At 41.1% G+C, this 15,823-nt stretch overlaps 1 protein-coding gene and 1 long non-coding RNA gene across 5 annotated transcripts in view; one reads left to right on the plus strand and one right to left on the minus strand.

Annotated features, from left to right (window-relative positions):
- LOC122419382 (uncharacterized) overlaps positions 1–15,823 on the plus strand; it is an 81,421-nt gene that overhangs the window by 47,627 nt on the left and 17,971 nt on the right. The gene's annotated exons all lie outside the window — the stretch shown is intronic.
- The window catches only part of LOC122419375 (uncharacterized), a 69,862-nt gene that overhangs the window by 46,350 nt on the left and 7,689 nt on the right, over positions 1–15,823 (minus strand). Inside the window, exons 1-2 of one of the 4 annotated variants that reach the window (XM_043433874.1) lie at positions 2,007–2,314; positions 307–1,898 (exon numbers count right to left, since the gene is read on the minus strand). The exons of 1 other annotated variant lie outside the window; for it this stretch is intronic. In XM_043433874.1, the coding sequence (XP_043289809.1) occupies positions 307–377 (71 nt within the window). In that variant the 5' untranslated portion in view covers positions 378–1,898; positions 2,007–2,314. Of the gene's footprint in view, positions 1–306; positions 2,318–15,823 lie in introns of those variants that run through there. 2 more of the 4 variants (XM_043433875.1, XM_043433873.1) reach the window with 2 other exon arrangements.

Consider the following 15,823-nt stretch of genomic DNA (forward strand, 5'->3'; position numbering starts at 1 on the left):
ATTCCCCCCCGCCGGAGACGCCTCCCAAATGTTGACGAACCGCCATTTATTTGCATGACAGGCGTTTGCTCCTACGAACAAAGCGTGTGCGTGCCAAAAATGGTGAATTAATGGGGATCGCGTGTGGGACATTGATTTGACGGAAAAATCCACTAGGTACGAATTACCGCCTTAATTGTTCGGTGTTTGGAGTTCTAAATCTCTTCGCGTTCATCATTCCGCTTGCTTTTCTCCACGATTGTCAAACATTCCTTTATTGTATATGTTATGCCTCATGAAATATTCGAAAAGAATGAAAAAATTTACCGATTCGCTGACTCGAGGGCGATCGGATGACTCGGTGACTTTTCACTGTGAAAAGACGTGCTGAACGTCATGACCGAGCAAGCAGGATGACTCTTGGGATCCTTGGACTTGTCCGTTCTTTCACCGTGGGCATTTATAGTTATCCGGCCGTCAGAGCGCTCACCGAACAGCTCGGTTAGTCAGCTGATCGCTCGGGTCTTCAATATCTCGGCCACTTTCCGCATAATAGACGGAATTTTTGCCGCGCTTTAGAATTACCTGTCGCAACTTCTAACCACGAGCACTTCAACACGGTTTTTCTAAAATTCAATTCTTCGCTAAATTCTATTTTTTCAAAGGTGGAATTTCACTTTTTTTTCCACTTCGTCTGTTCCTTCGAATCGTGTTAAATTAAAAAATCTGTAAGAATTATCACGGAGTTGATAATTGTTCCGAAATCCGATTTTTTCGTTTGTTCAAATGGACGACTATTTATCACCTCACTAAATTCGTTGAGATTCACGTTGCAATTATTGAAAACAAGTTTCCCTTCGTCATGGACAGCGTATCGAACCTGTTTCCGTGGCCAACAACAGGTCTCGTTCAGACGCTCAAGATTTTTTCTCGTTTCACCTCGTCCCTTCCTCGTCCACTTTTCTCTCTCCCTTCCTTCCTTTCTACCGAGGTGTGACTATACGCTCCGTGGCTCAGTGCTCAGTACAACCCACTTTTCTCCAACTTAACGTTAGTTCTTTGTTCTATGAGTCGGACGCGCGCACTCTTGAGACTCCCTGTTGCGAGTTTTCGTATCGATGGGTTGAAACAAGTTCGAATGAATCCAAGTTATCAATGATTGATTGAGCACACTTTTTACAGTGATTATTAAACACTTTTTACGTTTTATCCTCAGAAGATACTTCAATTATTGGAGTCAGTTATTTTTTTGACACCATAAATGTGGAAACAAGGAAAGTGTTATTTCCGAGGATTTTCACCTGATTTTAAAAAACAACGAACTTCTGTCGTCGTATATTTGCAAGAAAACAAAGTCTTTGATTTATTATCTCGTTATTAATTGTAGAAAACGTGTAATTATTTGTTTTTTAAATAAAAAAAATATTGTGAGCAGGTCTATTTAGTTTTAAAATGGAGTTCAACGCACTGAGCCGGGGACGTAGGCCTTTATTTTCCACTTTGTTTATCGCGTTGCAAAACCGATAGCCGCATCATCTGCGTTCGCACGCTCTTTTTATTTGGCGCTTCGATCAACGACCGAATATTGCGCGATCCACATTCGAGTAAATATAGTTATGTTGCTTCAGTACGTCGAAACGGTGTCACCGGGAAAACACACACACCCGCGTTGTTACCGATGATACAGAGAAAATCTCGGGGCTCGCATCGAGGGCCAGTGATCTATGAAAAATGAAAGAGAAAAAATAATCTCTCGAGAGCGCGGGTCTAGTCGGGATCGCAGCACGGATTCAACGATCGAGGGCACCGATCCCTTTCGTCAAAACTCGCCCTCGCCTCTCTACGCTCTTGTATTTTAAGCAGCAGGTACTAAGAACGATCTTTGGATCGTCGTAGCTTGACAGGAGGCTTCAAGTGTGCTGGAAACACAAATTTTTTTGAGACTCCGTTATTTTAATTGTTTCACTCGGTGGCTCGACCGAAATTCTTGACTCTCGTTGACAAATAAATCAAAGATATCAACCAACCCTGTCGTTCAATTGCGATTATTCCGATGTGCTTTTTTCTTGATGCCTGCACTTGGATTGATCGTTGTTTCGGCACCGTAATTTTTCAAAAGTCCGCCCGATATCGAATGATCCTCACATTCGCCCGTATTCTCATACGTTTATACGCTTTTATTTTGTTTTCGTTTAAAAAAAACACACGCACACACAATTTCGTAAACTGACGCCTCGTGGGAGGCGCCCAGTCACGGTCTAAGTTCTTGCTCGTGCAAAGTCTGCCAGCCGACTGACTGCACAACCGAAGGACCAAACGATGCTAGTCGGGGCCGCTCTGACGCCATCCCTGATGATCCCTTCTCTCCGCGCCCCGCGAGTCGACGACGTGCACCCCCACCGAGTATCGTTGCATATACTTCACCCTCCAACCTGCTTCCCAACGACTCCCCGCTCCCCCCGCTCCCTCGATCTTTCCCTTTCCCTGGCTCCCTCTCACTCAGTTGTCAAATCACTGTTGTTTAATGTTCGTACATTTTTTTCTGTTAAACGCCGAACCGAACGTTCAACCGAACTTCAGAAGCTTCCGTTGCTATCGTAATAAATTAATGAGAACCTGTGGAGATGGATGGAATTATAAATGAATTCTGGGCGCCTCTTAGAACGTCGGGAACGATGTTTGGTTTTTACTTTCAAATGTTGAAATATGCAAAAAAAAAATTCATCAACTCGACCTGAAAAGTTAGAAATGCTTCTCGATTTTCGTGAGCTCGTCAATGTGAATTCCCGCATATCGCATTCCAAAAATCTCTTAGCTCTCTGCGGAAAAAGTTAGGATTCTGGAAAAATCTGTGTGGCGTCAGACGATTCGGAATAATCTGACACCAGCTCTGGCAAAAGTACAATAAGTGAGTCTCCAGAACAAAATAATCGACTAAACCAGGAATGTCCTCCCACAAATTCAATGCTGGATGAACTCTTACGTATTCAGTATTACTCCTGAAAATCGTTGGGGTCATCGAATGTTTCAGGTGTCAGTGCTGGATCGTGCATTATTTGTGTGTCACCATATTGGAGGAATCGTTTAGAAAATGATGTTGAGTATTTTCACAAATTCCTATAATGAAAACTGACGTGAATTGTAGAAGCCTAAAAATAGTAAAATTCAGGTGAACCGAGAACATAATTTGATTTTTCATTGGCACGTCCAATTTGATGAAATTGCTATCAGCGATTTATTTACCTTTTTGCACTTTTATCGCATCGTCGATGATGAAAAAAGCTGGAATTTTTGGCATCACGAGTTCATGTAATGGCTACGCGAATTCTTCGGTACATTTTTATCCCAGCAAAAGACTATTTTTATAGATGATTCTTGTTTGTCGAAAGCTCGGTGACCCGGAGAGCTTGTGATAGTCGAATTATTGAACATCCGAATGGTGGTTTGGCGCGTGAAATATCAACGAGCTCGTACAGAAAATGGAAATGTCAAAATTTCTCCGCGTCCTCGCGCGAGCACATCCGCTCCGTACGATACGACTTTTGTTACTCGTACGCCTTCAAAGTTCGATGGGATTTGCTCTGGCTCGCTTTTACCCTTCTGTATCGGGACGTGTACGGATTTGCATCTGTTGTAACGTACGTGGCACATTTACCTATTTTCTAAGGTTTCTTTCTAGTCGTATATACGCAAAACAAAATGAGAGAGAAGAGAGAGAGAGAGAGAGAGAGAGAGAGAGAGAGAGAGAGAGAGAGAGAGAGAGAGAGCTAGAGAAATGGTCGTTATAAATAGGGTCAAAGCGTTATACCGTCGCGAGTACGATTGGCCCAAGTTTTTCTCGAGGTAGCTTTAACACAATTTAGCCAACAATCTTTTACCTAACACATTTAAAAGTACTTCGTTGAACGATATTGATGCTTCCGTGCGTTCCTGGATTTGCTTCGTGTTTATTCTCTCAATTTAAAGAACTTTATTCCACGATATTTTAAAAGTTTCTAGAGAATCGCTGATGTCGCGGTCCCCGAACAACGCGTTCCGTTCGAAATTCTTGGCACTATTAAATTACAGCTCATCTTCCGGTTCCTCGAGCTTTTTTTCAGGAAGTATTGCGAGCAGGAGATTCTCGTTGTATTGGTCATCGGATTCCGCGAATTTTCAGTCACACGTTTATTTGCGGATTTGACGCTCGAAGTAAACAGTCGTTTATTGATCAACATTTTTCTCTGACACCGGACATCGCGCGGAACTCTTTTCGTTCGAATGAATTTTCACTCGTTTAGTTGACCGGCCGACCAGAGAGATTTCCTTTGACTCAGATTTCGGTCAATTCACTAAAAATTTTCCCTCTCCTCTGCGATCGTTCTTCCTCACAAAATCAATATTTTGTTCGATCTCCATTTCAGTTAACTACACAATAAACACAGCTTTTTTATCTTATTCCGTTATTCATTAAGAGGTAGATCATGCCCGAAGGATCGTATTTAATGGGTGTCTAAATTCGATCGATTTTTACGCCCTAATTAACGATATAACCACTTTAAATTAATGTCAGCGTTATCAATTCGAGATTGTAAATAAATTTTTTCAGCTTTTATCTCCATTACGAATGAAATTACAAGCCATTAATTAAACGGGGATTCGTCGCTGACTGAACCCGGCGAAGTTTCATTCGTCCCTGGCGAAAATACTATAGTCGTTTATGTAAAAAACCACATTAGAGAGGGCAAAGGGAAAACACAACGGGAAATGAATCAAGAAAAAAGTGTTAATAAAAAGACAGAAGGCTTTGACCGTAATGGGCCAAGCCAAGAATAAAAAAAATGCCAAAATAAGCAAATGTGAGGTATACGAGTGCTCATTACCAAATTCGTTCAATCTTTAACGTAACATATCTTTATTACTAGTAAGACATTCGTCTCGAATTCCTAAACCTTCATTATATGCTCCATTGTTATTGTGCACTTTTTCATAAACTTCGTAAGAACCGTTCATTCGTCATGTGGAAAGATAAACGACATTTTAACGCATAGTCTTTATAACCCTGTGTATTTTTCTTCATATTTAAACACGTTTATCTCCATAACCAATAAGACGAACCCCTTAAAATTTGTTACGCGTGTCAGTCGACTATCCATCAAAACTCTGTATAAATTTAAAGACTTTCTCATCGAAATCGTTTCGTGCATGAACTACCTTAGTTTTCGAGTGTTTAGGATTAGCGATAAAATTGAATTCTAATAATAATAATAAAACAGAACGAACAAGAGTTAGAGCAATGATAACTTACATTCATCGTCGGAAAATGAGATTCATGCTTACCCTGGATGTGTATAAATTGGAGATCAATAGGCGTACAAAGTTCTCAAGCCGAAGCGATATATTGGTATCTTTGTGGTGCGGAGTTTCCGTCGGAAACCTCAATGCCTCCGAATCCACGTTTCATATACGTAATAAACATATATATTTATGACAGAGATGTGGAAAATTCGAATTCTCGAACCCTTCGTTTCCCGTCGGCACAATGAACAAGTAGGTCGTGACGATTCGTGCGCGCACGAGTTCATATACACTTTTTATACAATTTCTTTAATCTACAGTGATACTGTTACACGGGGAATAAGGAACATACCCGAGGGACACAGGGAAGAACGGAACGGTGCGCGGAAGCATCGTACTATTACGTCTCCTATCTCCTGCGGTCGTTTCGCTCTTAAAGGGTGCAGAGAAAGAATTCAAAGAATTTCGACTACAGTTTATATACGTATAGGTATAAATTTCTCATCTGTAAGTGCGGAGATAAAGCTTGTGGGAACGTCGCGGAAGTGGATCGAGCGCGATGAATCTCGCGTACAGGCAACTGTCGCAGTTGGAATGGTTGGCAATTTCCAGTGCCATAAAAAAATTGTTCGATTTTATCGCACGTGTTACACGATAAGAATAACTTGCTTCTGTTGATTTTTAAGGAAGAATATCGCGGACGTGATGATTTTAGCCCGGTATCGTCCGCGGCAGGAAATAAAATCTGTGAGTGTTTTTTTAACTCATTTTTTGGCATCGAAGGTTGCTCAAAAACCTGCTCGTCCGTAGAGCACGCAGGAGAAGGGAATATCGCGAAATTTCACGATTTGTTTGTGTGCTCGGATTTCGAGGCCAAGGGATCGCTCGTTCCGGTGATTGAATCCAGGCAAATATCTCGAAGTACAAGCACGTCCGCAATTCCGCGAGGCAAGCTCGCGAGCTGGCATCCCAAGCTTTTCTTCGGGGTAATGCAAGGCCGAGGAGCAGGGATGGATTTCATAGCCCGATTCGTCGATCCTCTCGCCGCTATGTCATCGAAACTTTTGACCAATTTGGCATCGAATTCTAAATCACTGCGATGTGAGCCCGCAGTATACGAAGTTACGCAACGAACGTTCGATTACTGAAAGCTTTGGATGCGGAGTCGATTTGAATTCGGTGCTCATTTATATTAAAATTTCAGCTCCCCGTGTCCTGGGTCAGGAGAGCATTTCATCACTTTTCAATCGTCGTGTAAATTGCGCGTGGGTTCCTCGATAAATCCTCTCATTTCGCAAACTTCGATTCATCAGCCGACATTATTCGGTCAACTAATACTTTTGGTGTTCTCACAAACTCCATCAAGCATTTGCGAACATAATCGATTCGGTACAATTTACGACGCTGAAGTAGTTTGCACGTTGGGGTCCAACGAAATGAACGAAAAAAACATTTGTTATTCACCAATTTTTTATTTCACCAAGTATCAATACAAATTGCAAACTCGACATGAAACGAAGTTGAAGAATTACTGAAATTATTAGAAGGATTTTTACATAATTTCGTTGGACTCGAACGTTGCAAACTTCCGCGTCATTACGATTTGAGGTGCGAGTAGAAATGCTGCGGCCTGAAAAAATCCACTTGCGTGGTAGCATCAAACTGCTGTTTGTTCCGACCCTCGCTTCTCGCCCTCCTATACTGAAATAACCTTCTCGTCGAGCCTTCCAGTGAAATGGAGATACATGGCTTAGTACAGAGATCAAGCTATATGCGCACACGTGGGACGTGCAACGCGCAGGGTCCTTCGGGTCCTGTCAACGATTCGAAGGGTGTTCAAACTCGATTGAGAGCTCATCGAGTACCAAAATGGGGCGAGGGAGATTCTCTCTGTGCATGCATGTTGGAATTCGTATTTACATGGTCAGGAATCCTCGAGAAATCAGTGTCCTTGAGATTCTTTCAATTTTTTCGAACTACATCGACGAACCTCACGTCAGTTGAATCGACGAAGCATTATTTGTGTAGATTTTGAATTACCAAAAAGTAAAAAGCAGAAAATAAGGATTTACTTTACAACTGATAGCTCGATCGAGGAGCACTTGGTTTTTCTATTTCCAAACAACACAAATATCACAGATGAACTTTCAAGCTTTCCGGGTTATCGTGATCACGGGGTGTATCGATTCTGGCTGAATATTGAATAAACTTCGTGATAAGAGGTTTGCGATAAAGTCGGCGTTCATTACGCTATAAGACAAAAATCTATCGCAATAAAGCGAAGACCTCTGTTATTCGCTCATTCGCAGACGTGGACGCACGTAGAGCCAGCAAGAAAAGAAGAGAAAAAACCTCGATAAATATTACAGGGAATAATCGATTGCTTAAAGGAAATGTGCGCATGTTTATACACACAAACATCACCGTATATATCAGCCGAGCACACTAAATCTTTTAGCGGTCGCAAACACATCCCTTTTCCTCTGACCTCGAAATTTTCCGGCTACGCTAGCTGCTTCTTACCCTGTCAAAAAGAACATGTGGTTATAGCCGCGTACTTTCTATATGTATTTATACGACAGCGGCTCGGTTATGAATACGTTGAAATATTCCTCCGTTCATTCCATATTCTTAGGAGAAATGTTGAACGGTCGGACACGTTGCTTTTCCATACTTTACTCGAAGGGGCCTCCACAAAGGTCAGCGAAACTCTTGACGGTTTTTATTTTGTAGGGAGGGAGATTCGATTTTTTAAAAATATTTTCTGTGAGAATAGAATGAGAGAGAATTGTTGCAGACTCGAATGATAGTCACGATGGTTAAAAATGTTTCGTAACGAAGGTAACTTTCCGGTTAGAAAATATAGAACTGGAAATGTCGTTCGCGACAATTCGTCTTTTCCAGAGGCGTTGAAAATTCTCGTGTTGCTGGTCATCGGAAGGTTCTCTTCCATCACTCACGTGACCAAAGCTTTCTCCTCTCCAGCTTCCTTCATGTTTCTCGTGCTCCAGTGTAAATAAGCGATGCGGTCGTTGAGTTTTTGATGTAGATATCCCTGCATCCGCAGCGGCCTTGAACCATCGATTCAAAAAGAGCGAGGGTACGATGCGAGCGAAATGTGCAGAATACACATGTGAAAGGATGAATGAATTTATAAGTTTATTCGTTTAAGCATAAAGGCATATCAACGTATGCCTTTTCAAACTCTTCAACTTTGGCCACTTTCTTCCCTTCTTTTCATATGAAAATAAGTATCAAACGCTTTTTCTGTCTATAAATATTCTTCCGGTATTTGGACGATTAAAGTTCTGCTTTAAAAAGTTTTAAAAAAATCGACTGTCTTTGAGAACGTTTTTAGATCGACGGAAATAACTCACCATAGCGAACTTTTCGGTATAGTTTCAAGGATATTTCAAAAGTACGAAAACACGGAGTGATGTTCTTTTTTTTTAGAAGCGTTTTTTTTTCAAGCTCGCTAAAAAATGGAAAAAAAATTTGGAATTTTCGTTGCAGACAATAATTACCATCTCCACATTGTACGCAGCTGAGAAACTTCGACATCAGACTTTGCACATAAACCATGTACAAATTAGTATTTCTCACACTAAAACAATGTTTTTGTACTCTTGAAATATCCTTGAAACTATACCGAAAAGTTCTATGCTGAGTTATTTCCGTCTATCCTAAAAACATTCCCGAAAACAATCGACTTTTTTGGCTTTCCGAAACAAGACCCTCCTTAATTCAACGATATTTCTATCCCAGAGTTCATTCAATCGATACATTATCCATGGTTAAAATTCTGTATACGTGCGAGAAATTCATATAACCTCGGCGCTGGATATCGTTTCAATGGCCTCGTTTGAAAGTTGATACGAGTTTATACCGAAAATATGAAATTATTTAATCAATGTTTGCTATATCAGTAAACCCAGCTCAATCGTTTCAGGATTTATTTGTTCACCAGGACCATTACATTTCAACATACAACGTCGGTCCGATACAAGATCGCGTATTTAAAATGGCAACTAGTCACGCCAGACACGTACCTCAATATTCCAGTGTACAACATTCTAATAAGTGGGTTAAACGGGAAGGAAAAGATACATCGTACAATAACGATGAGTACCTTGTCAACTCGATGAATAATCTCTTCGTCTTTCGTGTCTTTCCTCACACATTTATTTCCACTAGATATTCGCTATAAATAATGCTTATGCCCACACGAAAATTCACCCTTCACACGTGGCATAGCCAACGATCGAGTATTCCAATCGCCTATCGAAAGTGGCCAAAATTTCTGTTTGCTTCTCCAGTCTTTCGAGGTCTCTTCTCGACAGGATCTGTCGGACCCCTAGTCAGGTTGTCGATTATTCTACACTTCGATCGAGATTATTAATCTTCTTTGTTACTTTGAGCTCCACTTATTTTAGGCTGATCCATTTCATCGATTGGACATCCAACTGGTACAATGGAACGATGGATAATCCTTGAGATTTTCTGTTGTCCTGAATATATATGAGGCTTCGCACGACAGTATCGCGAGGATCGGTGAGACTGTAAATAATTCGAAGTAATCAGCTCAAATCTCGCCTCGACCTTCAGTTTCGTCGAAGCTCCGACGTGACACTTTTTGGATGAAATTTCAACTCATCATCGGATGAGATCGATGAGCTACTTCGAAGCGTAATTCAACGCGAAATCGCGGTGCAATTTGGCGCGCATATTGCGTGCACGTATGAAAAAATTCGTCAATCGAGTCGAGTCTACAGTGTCAGATTATTATCGAACGTTCGCTCTTCTGCTTGTTTAGAGATTGTTTTAAACACCCGTCGAGCAAACTGACACTAAAACTTGGATTTATGGCACACAGCGACCCAAAATGAATGTTTTTTCAAGGAATGTTTCGGTGCCCATGAAATATGACGCTTTGAGGGAAATGACAAAAAGTTAATGGCTCGTCAGGAGAAACGGGGGCGGATTATAAAATGGATAAATAAATTTTGAGCGAGGACCCTCGGTGACTTGGGATGCTTCTCGAAGTTACAGAAACGCTTGAGCTCATGCGGGCGTAGAGTGCGTTGGCTTTCTAGAGAATCACCCATAAATGTGCGAGTTTGAGATATATTTATACGAAAACTCTACGTAATGTATGGCGCGCACGTGGCAAACTCTGCAGGAGTAAAAAAATCTGACGAGCTCTCTTCTCGATCTCCTGCCGGAGTTCCGACGCCGTCGCGCGAGTAAATAAAAACGTGCGCTACACATTATTTGTGACTGCTGCTCCGCTGCTCGTTTCACGAAAGCATGATTTTTTCTCCATTTCGTTTTTATACAGAGAAATGTTTTGATGAAATGCGAAAACATGACGGATTTGAAGGAGATTGTCAGAACGATTTTCACTCAAACTCACTCCTCCGCAGACCCTCTCGCGTCGCAGAATCGTTTGACACTTGATAAAAAACGACAATGAACGTCGATTCGTTGGATTTTTCGAAACATCACGAAACTTTGAAGGGTCGATGTTAACATTCGAAATTTAATCTTCAATCCAAAGTGGAATCTCATCGCTGAAGAATGAGCGAATGTTCCATGGTGTGTCGAGAGGCTTCAGCCCGCTCTTTGCTTAACGTCTCTCGTGTGACATACATTTTCTTGAAACCCCTCTGCTCTGCCCTGCTCTTTAATTTTCTCCCGGCGAATGTGCAAGATCTCGGGACTCGTAAACCGAGAAAATTCGAGGAAAAGGGCGTTCCCGAAGTATTTAGCACATGAGGTGGCGCGCCCTTCTGCTTGTCACCAATCGATATTGTTGTGTACCTTAATATTCTTGGAGAAATACACATTTTCTTTGTTGATAGTTTAGAGGGTGTCAGGAGGCTACGACTTAGTTTGAGTCTGATTCACTGGCAGAGCGTTTACCCAAGTTTTATCTGCACATGATTTAATATTTTTATAATTACATATATTTTTAATTATTTGTGATAAATTTGTTCATCGTGCTTTGTGAATGCTTCAATTTTGTAAATGGAGGAGCAAACAAATGTTTTCCATTCTCCACAGTTGCTTGGACGTTGCGCTTTCTGAGAAATGCTAAGCATCATTAATGTTTTGCCTAAGTAATAATACCCTCCGAGGTATGTGTCATGGATGTTTCGAGGCTTACGCTGCTGCAGAGTTTCATGACAGTAGAAAAGGGGGCGACTGCAAGATGATGAAACGTGGAAATTTCCAAGACGAGGGGTTAAAATGTTTCTTTTTTAATATAAATCTGCACGCGCGTGAGCGACTGTCTGAAAAAGAAACAGCGGAGGACAAATTAACGAGAATGAGAAGAGAAAAAGCATAAGATGCGGAAAGAGAAAAAAGACTGCTGGCCCGAAAGCCGGATGATCCGAAATAGAATCCACCGGGGCGTTAGACGGACGTCGAGAACGACGAGCTCACGATCGCTCTCTTTCTCTAATTCGCCTCGTTTTTTCTCAGCTACTTTTCTCTCTGTCTCTCAATTTCCTTTCAGTGAAGCGTGCATTACCGCTTCAAGTTATTAGCAAGTTCAAATATTAAATCCTACGAGCCCTGGAAGATTTTCCATTATCATGGCTCGAGTAGGCAGTTCGAGTGACTGTTCTTATGAAACTTTCCACGAGAAAACAGGAAGTTCACTTCCAACCGAGTTTAACTTTGACACGCGATCATGCCGGAAGTTTTTGGATTCGTCAAAAGTACGATTCCCGGTAATTGCTACCGTAATTCCGTTCATGTCGACCATCTTGCATCTGCGTTCGAATCGATGGAAAACGACGAGGCGATTCTCGTTTTGCTCATGTCCCCTCAAGCTCTTACAAATCGAATAACCGAGTTAGTCGTCACCGGATTATTAAAAAATGTTTCTTTGCTGAGTACACGATTTCCACGGTTTCATTAGTAGAATTTTTCGTAGGCTTCGTCGGTAATGATTATTCCCGAAATTTTCGGCGACACCGAATCAGACATAAAAAGCTTCTCACAGAACTTGGTCCCTCGAGAATTTTCCGGTTCTCGGAAGAAGCGCCTCCCGATCGAACTCACGGACGTGTGAAAACTCGCTCACGCGATTTTCTTTGATGTTTCTTACATCGGGGGGAAAAAATTGGAGCACACAGGATAACGAAAATAAATAAATTTGTTTGATTTATCACGAGCGAATAATATTTTGTTTATTTATGGTCTTCTGACGTAAGAAATCAGTATGTTTTTTCGTACGCATACACAAATAGATAAGTAAATGAAACTGAGGCCTTGGTACATCGATAAACAGAAATAAACGTTCCCATCGGTCGCATTTGTACTTCGAATTTTGCACTGATTCTTTAACTCTAATGTGAAAACGTTATGGTAAGTATATGCTTCTTTTTTTAAATGGGAAGGTGTCGAAAGAAAACTCGCAGTTCCAAGTTCCCTAAATTCTTCAACGACCCATATTTATTTTTTTTATTTCACCGGAAGTTCCATGTTTTTTCCGTCTCCCTTTCGGATGTTTCGACCTTGTTCAGTCTGTCTGTTTTGAAAAAGATTTTTTCAGTTTTTCTTGTTATCTAGCTCATCCTCGCCGGAACCATTTGTCTCAATTTCTTCATAGTTTTGCGCCGCACGCGTTGACCAACGCTCGGAAATGACTAATCGCACGTGTTATTCAGCACCGAAGATATTCTTACATTTTTTTCGATCAAGTCTTATTTCCCTTCGAAGCTTTTCGAACGAATCCACTTTGACGTGAGAGTCGAAAGAGTTTGAACAATTCCATGGTTCAATTTTTATCAAGGTGCTCGAGTACTTCGAAATATTTTCGACCATGAACCAAAAGAGGACAATTTTCTTGACAAAAAAAAACCTACATACGAGCACATAAATTCTCAAGTGTTTTCGACTCGAGTCTTCAAGGCTCGCCTCGCTTTCAATGGACAACTGAATACGGACCATCTCCTATGTACCACCAGACTTCGAAATTAATCCACTTTATGAGGACGTAATAGAACAGCAGTCGGTTTATCGTGCATAGAACTTCCACTGGATTATCCTGTTTAGGAATACCACGAAGTAAATTTCGAAGGGCCGGTTCGTTAATCAGAAAATGATTTCTCTCTAAGCTTTCCTGGCTGTTCGAATGTCCGTCATGTTTCGGTTTGTTTGCACTGCCGATTTTAATTGAACTCAAAAACTTCGGAGTCCCGTTCCGAGTGACTTTCTCACCGGACAACATGACTATGCCGTCGCAATTCTCACGTGTTTCATGCGAAGTTTATCGGATTGTGTGGCTACTGATTAGAAGTGACAAGTCCGTTAGCAGCTTGTACTCTCGTCCAACTGGCGAGCTTCTGCTTCTAGTTGCATCAGAAAGCATCCTCTAAGGGATTACCTAATCTTCACGTAAGCTCTGGTCCGTCATCGGTTAAAACTGACCCGTCCACGTTGGTACTACGTTCGAACTCTTGGTTGTGCAACTTTGTCACTACGGATGTATAAGTTTGCACGAGAGTTTGCTGCTTCGACCGAGCGAAATGCTGCATTTCCAACGGGGTGCTTTGCTGATCGCTTGTTTCCACTGAAATTGCATCTCTCCAGGTAAAAGATCGTTATCTCATGGATCGAACGGCTTTTGAGAATGCAGGTCTCCCGGTCAGATCTTTCCAGAAAGTCGCAACCTCTTCTCATCTCTTATATGTAGCGCAAAACTTTTCTTACCGAGTTTCGGTGCTCGTTCGAATTGGCTTTTGCATCATCGTCAGCTTACGGAGCTCATACTTTTTGATTGGCAAACTTTCCCTCCCCTTTCTCATGACCTTTCGAAAGATTCTTAATTTCGTTTCCATCGCTCCTGGATCAGTGAAAGTCTTACGGTAAACGAAGTCGGTACCGCGTCCAGAAAAACTTTATCGCAAGTCCCTCAAAACGGATCGATATCAATTTGTGTAGGATGCGATAGTGCAATAAACGGCATCTGATGAGTACACGATTCGTCAACGTGTACTTTAATAAAGCGTTACTAAATGCCAAATAATTTGTGATAGGGTCGTTCGTGTGCCTACTCGCTGTGCCTAAGCTCTCCAAATTTAGCACGTTGACTCATCTAGAAATGGCTCCTCTAAACTTTGAAACACGATTTATTGCTCAATGGCCTGAGATGCGGTGGTGCGCGTCTCCAACGCTTGAGATATCGCTGCCTACGAGCGGAACTATGACGATACAAATTTCGTACACATCGACCAGATACGCCATTGCGTTTGCAAGGAAGATTATAAAAAATTGAAGATGCGTATAACTTATCACGGTTCTTCCAGAGCCACAGACACGTAGGAGAGCGTAGCGTTTGTGTAGATAACTATCGCAGTTAACCGTAGGATGCGGTAGCTCCGTTAGATTCACCGTTAGTATGCTGAAAATTCACAACGTCGTTTCTACTGTGTCAAGTTTTACGATCGCGTGTACAAAACCTATTGAAAATGGAGTTACTCAACAATAATTTATTCATTTTTATACGCAATTCTGAAAAGCCGCGCCTTCGACACGGAGAAAACGAGGCCGAAAATTCTAGAGGAAAGTACTATAGAAATATAGTATTTCGAGGACAGAGTATATGCGTACTGGATTGCAGCATTAATTCGAAGAGCAGTAATAAGAATTTTTCTATCCACCATAGCAAAAATACCAATACCCATGCCTTTTATTCAAAAGAATCAAGAGTCTTTTTCTCTATGAGTACAGTCAAAAATCTTTTCAGTCACTAGAAATGTTTATATTGTAAAGTATACTCGGGCAACCCTGAAAAAAAACTGTGGTAAAATGTCACACGTATTCGATGCATTCATCATAGAATTGAGTATGCTGAAAGTCAAAATTTGTGATTTACAATACATTTCCACTTATCAGTAAGTGCTAGTTTGACATGACGAAAAATACTCGAAAACAAAACGAAATGTAGTTCGCACGTGCATCACTTTTTGCTATCCACATAAAGCTGTTTAGAATTGGAGGGACGAAAAATAGGAAAATTCAAAAAATACCATGCTGTTTATAATCGGTGGCTAAATACTTTCAAAATTTTTGAAAAATAATATTTCTCACTGTTCTTGTATTGTTGCAACCATTTATCGGTTATATATAGCTGCATTTTTATGCTCGTGCTGTTGATGAGTTTGAGATTCGAGCTTCCTCGATTATTCTAGATTTGCATACGCAGATTATTGAAATTTTCGTGCAATTCATTTCTGCATATTTTTTTCCTCTTAATGAGGTTTGCAGGAATCATTTTAATGTTGGAATGCCGTCCACGAACTTGGATTTCCATTCCATAATTCCAACGGATTATAAAATCCATTGGAGTTCTCGCCTCGTGAATGCTTTTGAAAAAATCGATAGCGACGTTTCAATAGCATTTGAGCCTCCATGAAAAGTTGGATGAACTTTCAGCATTTTTGTCTCGTATACAAAATGCTCCGAATGCGATGAATTGAGAACGTTGTTTCTCGCAGTACCGACGCGCATTGTAGGTACGCTATAAATATAAAGGGTCGGGCGACGATAAAGA

This window comes from Venturia canescens, chromosome 1, assembly GCF_019457755.1.
Source record: "Venturia canescens isolate UGA chromosome 1, ASM1945775v1, whole genome shotgun sequence".
NCBI lineage: Eukaryota > Metazoa > Arthropoda > Insecta > Hymenoptera > Ichneumonidae > Venturia > Venturia canescens.